Below are 7,938 nucleotides of genomic sequence, written 5' to 3'. Positions count from 1 at the left end.
GGGAGAATCTTTCCCCTTTCCCCTTTTGATTTCATCTTGACAGTCCCTTCCCAGTGCTCCCAGTCCTTCCCAGTGCCCCCAGTAAAAAGGAAGGTTATGAGGAGAAAAGGGATTTAAATTGAGGGGGAAAAAAACTCCTTTCCTGTCATCACCTGTGTTTAAATTGGGGAGGATCCCCCTTCACCTGAGATTTTAAGGGTGTCAATCAAAGGACAACCTGCCTTTTCCCTGATGTAAGGTGCATCAGTCGACAGGGAGTCCCAGTTTTCCATTTTTTCCCAGTTTAAATAGAAGGGCAAAGCATTGGTGATGACATTTTAGGGGTTTGAATTGGGGGTAACCCCCTATTTTCATCATCTTCAGGTTTAAATTGAGGAGGAAACCCTGTTGCCTTTCCTTATTAAGGGTTTAAATGGAGGGAAAAGCCGCCTTTTCCCATCATTTGAGAGATTTAAATTAAGGGATATCCCCTTTTCCCCATATTTTACGGGATTAAATTGATAAGGAGAACCCATTTATTTGTCATTTTATTGGTTTGAGGTAAATACGCTCTGTTCCATCATTTTAAGGACTTAAATCGAAGGAAACTCCTTTTGCAGCATTTTATGGGTTTGCATTGAGGGATTCCCCTCCATTCCAGGCCATTTCTACCAGTGCCCCAACACCAAATTCCTTGCATGGGAGCAATCCATGTACATCTGGAATTTTGTAGGTGGAATCCCACTTTCAGGAAAATACCTCTGGACCCCCCTGAGAACCCCTGAACCCCCCAGACTCCTGGACCCCTGATCCCTGGGAATACCCTGGCCCTGAAAGTGGTGCCATGGACCCCTGAGACCCCTGGGAATGACCATGAGGCCCATGGACCCCCAAGACCCCTGGACCCCCAAGACCCCTGGACCCCTTGGGCCTGGCAGTAGGATCTTGCGGTCTCTGGACCCCCAAGGCCCCTGGACCCCTGGTCGCTGTGAACCCCCTGGCTCTGGCAGTGGCACCCCTGGACCCTGCAAGACCCCTGGACTGCCTGGGAATGGTCATGAGGCTCATGATCCCCCAAGACCCCTGAAACCTACAGACCCCCTGGCCCTGGCACTGACATCTGTGGACCCCTGGACCCCGAGACCCCTGGACCTCTGGGAATGACCATGAAGCCCAAGGCAGCAACACCCCCCCGCCCATCCCACGACAACAGCCCCATTCCCATGGCAACACACAGTTTCCCACGCCCACAGCGCATGCGCCGAGCCTCTCCTGGACTACATTTCCCATCACCCCACGCGGCGCGGAAGGGGAGCGCGTCCCTACGGTGTCCGGCGCGGGCCCGGACTCTCTGAGGGGTGGGAGGTGCTGAGGGGGCGCTGAGGGTTCCGTGGTGAGGGTGTTGTGAGGGGGGTGAAAGGAGCCAAACATGTATTTTTGCCTGGTTTAGTACTTTCTTTTTTTGCCTAAACTTTGTAACTTTCATTTTATAGTTTAGTTTGTTGTAATCTTACTTGATTTTGCTTGAACTTTGTACCTTTCAACGTATAATTTAGTTTTACCATATAACCGACATTCGTGGCTTTGTTTTAATTGCTGTTTAGATCGCTAGCTTGTAGTAGAGCATTGTCAACGATGGACTGAGAAAATGAGCAAAACTCGCCAGCTGTGGCTTGATTACAATGACCTGAGACCTTCAGAACATTAAATAAATCTGAAAGATGAAAGAGGCCTGGTTCTGGCCAGCGTGAAGGTTCAATCAAAGGACGTGATGAGGATGATGATGGAATCCTATGAAATCGAAGTAAGCGCCCCAAAAACACCCAGAATAAGCACTTTAGTTCAGAATGTCGAGCAGCAGATGGCAATCTTACTCCACGGAAAGCAGAAAGAACAAAAATCCCAAGAAATCACAAAAAAAAAAAAAAATTCCCATGCAAAGTGGGAAAGACTTTTGAGAGGGATTCGGGAAGTCTTTTGAGTATCACAGTGTCTCAAACCTGAGGGAACAATGCCTAATGGGACGTGTTTATGGAGGGACACCCCGATACAACCCCGATATCGGAATAAAGGGATGCTTTAACAGCTCAGTGAATTTATTTGACTCAGGAAGATGAACCCTTGGTGGGGTTTAGGGGGTCCCTTGCTGAGAGTGTCATGAGTGGGAGCTGAGACCCCCGGCCCTTGCTGGGAATTCGGGGGTCTTGAGGGGGCTGAGGGTTTCCTTCTCTCAGTGCAGTTTCCAGGAAATTGTTCTTCTCTCAGCCCTTTGGGATCTTTGCCTTTTGTGCTTCCACGGGGAGGGCGAGGGAGCAGCAGCCCCTGGTTTTCAGTGGCAGCCCAAAATTGGAGAATCCCATTCCTAAAGCCCGACAGAGCTGAACAAACAAACACCAATTCTGCCAGTTTAACCAAAAAGCTGCATTTTGGTGTCAATGACAGGGAAAGGGGTCCTGTGCACTGGGAGGAGAGGTGGGGAGCCATGGGTGTACTGGGAGCACTTTCACTTTCTTGCTCCAGGAGTCCAAGGCCAGCCAGATCCGTCGGTCCTGGCAGTTTTCATCTGGGAGCAATCCTCGGACATTTGCAATTTTAGGAGGTGGAATCCCAATTTCTGCCCCAGGCACCTGACCTCAAGGAATGGCTCTTTTCCACAGGAAGGAAACATTTCTAGGCCGGTGTCTTGGGGACAGCTGAGACGCGGCCCCTGGGAGTCTGAGGGGAGCCTGAGCTGTTGGTCCTGGCAGTTTTTGTCTGAGAGCAATCCTCAGATGTTCATAATTTTAGGAGGGGGAATCCCACTTCTGACCTCCAATTCCTGGCCATGAAGGATGGCTATTTTGCAGAGAAATGAAAGCCTTCAAGCTCAGTGTCTCAAGGTGTCTTGGTTTAAAAGACAAATGTCTTCCAAGGAGGATGGGAACCTTCCTGGAATCGAAAGAAGACTCGTCTCTCCAAATTATTACAACTTTGAAGACATGGGGCTTTCAGGCAAAAATGTTGAAAAAGAAATAACAGCTCTTGACTAGAAAAGAAATAGAACAGAACAAACAAAACAACAACACAAGAACAGAAGTTTTCCCACCTTCTCAGTGCTGTTTTTTCCCCTTCGGTGCAGTTACGACCACAGCTGGCAAAGGGCGCTGGCGGCTCCGGCCGGGCGGAGGCTGCAGCGGGCAGGGAGGGTCCAGAGCAAGCTGAGAACTTTCCCGGGTGGTCTGGGCTGCTGCCGGCACGAGAGGGGAAAAGAGGGGTGCTTCCCCAGCAAACCCACGCAGCCGATGTCCACTCTCCGCACTGGCAAGCTCAGAGCCTGCTGGGGTGTCAGGGGGTGTCGCACCGGAGGGAAAGAAGGGGGTGCTCCCCCTGCAAACCCAAGTGGGCGGTGTCCGGTCTCAGCACTGGAAGTTGCCCGAGTTGAGAGCGGCGGGTGTCCCCGGGACCCTCACGCCAGCAGCGGGCACAGGCAGCGGGGGCGGGCAGGACTCGATCGCGGTGCTGAGTGCGGCACAGAGAGCCCAGGGCGAGACCGCCGGCGGCACCTCGGACAGCTCCCGGTTCCCGAGCGGGAGAGAGCCCCAAGGCGAAGCTGCTGAAACCCTTTATTGCCCACCCCTGCAAGAGATTCCGTTGGAATGCCGGGGCTATCAGCCACTCTTTTCGTGTGGCTTGGTGGCTCGCTGTCCATCTAGGAGCCACCCTGTCCCCCTCCAGCACCTTCCCGATGACAATGGGAAAAAATTCACTGAGAAGCCTAAACCGATAAAATAATCTGCCCTGAAATTTTTCCCCATGAAACCCTTTATTGCCCACCCCTGCAAGAGATTCCGTTGGAATGCCGGGGCTATCAGCCACTCTTTTCGTGTGGCTTGGTGGCTCGCTGTCCATCTAGGAGCCACCCTGTCCCCCTCCAGCACCTTCCCGATGACAATGGGAAAAAATTCACTGAGAAGCCTAAACCCATAAAATAATCCGCCCTGAAATTTTTCCCCGTGCCAACATCGAATTTAAGGCTTTTCAACTATATACACACATGTGTTATTCTAATTCTGTACTTATTTACAAATATATGTATATATATATATCCTGTTACTCAGGCCTGGGCCCTAGGGTATATCACCGTGTCCCGCAGCCGTAGGGAGGAGGAGGAGGAGAGAAGATCCAGCAGGCAGGAATTGTGCAGCAAGATTGATTTATTTAATTATTTTACAAACTCTTTTATAGACTTTTTTCTTCATAGTCTAATTGGACAAAGGATCAGCCACCCCTTGGGGGTGATTGGCTAAAATCCTAAAGCATCCATTGTCAAAATATTTTTTTACTGTACCATAAACAAGACTTTTCAAGGTTGCAGGTGACTTGGTTGTTTACATACTCTGCTGCCTCCTCTGTGAGAGAGAAAAGTCTCTCATGGACTTAGAAAATAGCAAGAAAATCCTTGCTAGCAGCATTTTTGTGTCTACAATATGCAGATACAGGTGCAGTGTCACAGACAGCTCACCCAAAGATAAGGTCCCCCTGAGGGATCCATCGTGCTTCTCCATCTTTCTGCATCACCCACCAGGTGCAACCTGGTCCTTGAGCAAAAACAATCCCACGAGTGGGTTTGCCTTTCCCTGAGGCGGGGTTAATCCAGTTTTCCCTAACAGACCTCTCAGGTGTACCACAGGGACCTTACCTCCATCTACAGTGGGAAGGGACTCTGGGCGGGGCCAGCTTGATTGATGGAGCTTCTGGTGTTGACTGGCCACGTAGCCTTTGCTAGATGCTGACCCCAGTGCTTGAAGGTCCCCCCACACAAGGTCTTCAGAGTGGTTTTCAGCAGTCCATGACACCGTTCAACCCGGTGCATGGTAGGGGATGTGATGCACCCACTCAATGCCATGCTCCTTTGCCCAGGTGGTAACTAAGCTGTTCTTGAAATGAGTTCCACGATCAACTCAGTTCTCTAAGCGGTGCCATGCGTCCAACAGGTCTTGTTTTGCCAGGCCCAGGATGGTGTTCTGGGCAGTGCTGTGAGGCACCGGCTGCATCTCCAACCAGCCGGTGGTTGCTTCCACCATGGTGAGCACACAGCGCTTGCCTTGTGTGGCAGGACTCCCTCCCCGCCCCTCTCTCTACCACAGATGGCTGGTGCAGATGGGAGAGATGACCCAGGTCGGTCAAAGACCCAGCAAGGGGTCATCTCCTGGTGCCAAAAGGTCTGCAGCCCGACCAAGAATCAACATCTTGGTATGGAGAGCAGATGTGAGAAGAGATAAAAGAAGAATAAATATCATTGACCAAAGACACTGGTCTTTACGACTATAAAAGTCACACAGATTATCATGGAGGTAGAAGCCTCTTACACACAGCCTGGGAACGTGTCAGACAGCTACTCCCCGAAGCGTGGACGCATCGTCATGGTAACTTTTCCAGAAACTGAGGGAAAGGATTTCGATGTGTGCCCCATCAGCAACTGGATGTTAAGATACATTGAATCTTAATCTCTACTATTTCTTTGCTAGCTATAAATAGGTACCTTTAATCGTGCACTGTATGTTATCTACTAGTAGTTCTTTTTGTTTTAGTCCTGTGTAGTAAATACTCTGTTTAAAGCCTTATGTCTGTTAATTTTGTGTCTATTAAATAAATAATTCATTCTGTAATAGACCTAATCGGCCATTATTGAAGAACTTGTGAACAAGAGTGGGTTTTGGGGTGCTGGCCGCTGCCAGAGGCCTGGACAAAAGGCAAGGATAAGGAATGGATGTATCAAAGTTTTTCTCCTTATCCATAACACCTTGGCAGGTTTGCGGCAGTGTGATGTAATCAAGCTGCCAGACTTCTCCATACCCGTACTTATTCCGCCGTTCCACAGAGGCTTCACGCTCTCAGCCTGCTTAATGGCTTGAGAGATGTCTCACACTCGTGGATAACCTGGGAGATGGTGTCCATGGTTAAATCCACTCCTCGGTCTTGTGCCCGCTTAGAGGTGGAATCTCTGCCCTGATGACCTGAGGCATCACGGGCCCATCGAGGCAGGAACAACTCTCCCTTGTGCTGCCAGCCCAGATCTACCTGTGACACTTTGACTCGGGGAGCCTGGTCTGCCTGTTCATTGGGAGGGAGGTTTGGTCACTAGAGATCTTTTTCTGTTCTCTTAGGGAGAGGAGTCTTTCCTCTGCTGTGCTGTGGGGTCCTTCCCACAGGAGACAGTTCTCCGTGAACTTCTCCAGCGTGGTTCTAATTTCACGAGCAGCAGTTCTGCCAAAACTGCTGTAACGTGAGTCCTTCCCATGGGCAAAGACTCTTCCCAAAACTGCTGTGGTGTGGGTCACTAGTCCATGGGGTGCAGTCTTTTAAGGATGGGCTGCTCTAGTTTGGAAGCAAGGGCCTTCTCTATCTCTCGAAGCAGGAGCCCTCTCTCTCTATTTGGGTCTCCCACTGCATTACAGGATTTTTTGGCTTCTACTCGCTCCAGCATAGGCACCTTTCTCATGGGCTGTGAGTGGATTTCTACACTCCCCGTGGACTTCATGGATTACAGGGGGACAGTTTGTTTTACCATAGTCCTCACCATGGCTTGCAGAGAAATTTTAACTCCAATGCTTGGAGCACCTCCTCTCCCTCCTTCTTTCCACTGACCTTGGTGCTGCCATGTTGTCTTTCCTCACACGTTCTCACTTCCTCCTCTTTCTCCGACTAGAAGAAAAATTGCTGCTCATGAGTACTACTGCCAACAAATTCCACCAATTCAAAGGTTCTTGCAGGATCCTGCAGTGCTGAGAGGTTGACTCCGTCTAGGTTCCGCGCTGGGGAATCACTCGCTGTGTTTTCGCCACTGGCTCGGCTGCTATTTAATGCCTTTCTTCATGCGGGGCGCCGGGAAGGAGAAGTCACCCTCGCTGCCCCTGCCTTTGTGCCCACACTTGTGGCATGGCTAGGGGCAGCCAGGCAGGCCAGGTGCCTTGCCACCCCGTTGAGAAAAACTGCACGTGCCCTGTTTTGATTTCCTTCTTAAATACGTAATCACAGAGGCGTTACTGGGCCAGCAGCGTGTCCGTCTTCAGAGTCATCAGGGATTGACTCTGTTGGACATGGTGGAAGCTTCCAGCAGCTTCTCACGAAAGCCACCTCTGGGCTCCCTCCTGCTATCAAAAACCAGGCTGTGCAAAACTAACACAGGTGCTTAATGAAGTTGTATCCAATACACAAATGGATTACCCAAGAACTGCTATTCTATTTTCACCCTTTCCTCACGAGCCCCAAATCAGGCACCTATAAATGTCTTGGTTTAAAAGACGAATGTCTGCCAAGGAAGGCGGGAATGGAAAGAAGACCCCTCCCTCCAAATTATAATAACTTCGAAAATTGCGGGGCTTCCAGGCAGAACTGTAGGAAAAGGAATAACAGCTCTTTGCTAGAAAATAAATAGAACAGAACAGAACACACAACAACAAAGTAACAAAAGCTTCCAACCCGCTCAGTGCTATTTGTTCCGCTTTGCTGTAGTTATGACCACGGCTGGCAAAGGGTGCTGGTGGCTCTGGTGGGGCAGAGGCTGCAGTGACTCACTCGCAGTGGGTGGGGGTGTCCTATGTGAGCTCAGAACTTCCCCGGGTGGTAACGGCGGCATTGGCACAACAAGGAGCCTCAGGGCTCCTCCAGCCCCGTGGGCAGCTGCTCCCCAGTGGCCCTGAGGTCAGGGAAGGATGGAAAACACCACGTGCTCAAAAACATTGTTCATTGGGTAATTTAGTCAATGCAAATGGAACCCCAAATCTGTGGAGAATTGGAGCTGGTTCCTTGTGGGGCTGGGCCTAGGAGAGGGCTGCGTTGGCTCGTCTCTGGGCTTTGCGCTCCACCTGGGCACAGTACTTGTCGGGCATTCCAGTGGCTCTGCAGAGGAAAGAATCCATCAGGCTCCCGATGGCTCTGGGACCGTGGCCCCGCAGCAGGTGCCGGTTGCTGGGGGGG

General features: G+C 50.7%; 1 protein-coding gene across 1 annotated transcript in view; it reads right to left on the bottom strand.

The window, feature by feature from the left end:
* Nucleotides 1–1,734: 1,734 nt before the first annotated feature.
* The window catches only part of LOC108445106 (cilia- and flagella-associated protein 45-like), a gene marked incomplete at its 5' end in the record, with an annotated part of 9,613 nt that continues 3,409 nt past the window's right edge, over nucleotides 1,735–7,938 (bottom strand). The window contains one exon of the mRNA XM_017727832.1: nucleotides 1,735–1,770. Within this exon, the coding sequence (XP_017583321.1) occupies nucleotides 1,735–1,770 (36 nt within the window). The remainder of the gene's footprint in view (nucleotides 1,771–7,938) is intronic.

Source organism: Corvus brachyrhynchos, unplaced genomic scaffold (genome assembly GCF_000691975.1).
Source record: "Corvus brachyrhynchos isolate BGI_N302 unplaced genomic scaffold, ASM69197v1 scaffold122, whole genome shotgun sequence".
NCBI classification, from domain to species: Eukaryota; Metazoa; Chordata; class Aves; order Passeriformes; family Corvidae; genus Corvus; species Corvus brachyrhynchos.
This window is presented reverse-complemented; position numbering and strand designations above follow the sequence as displayed.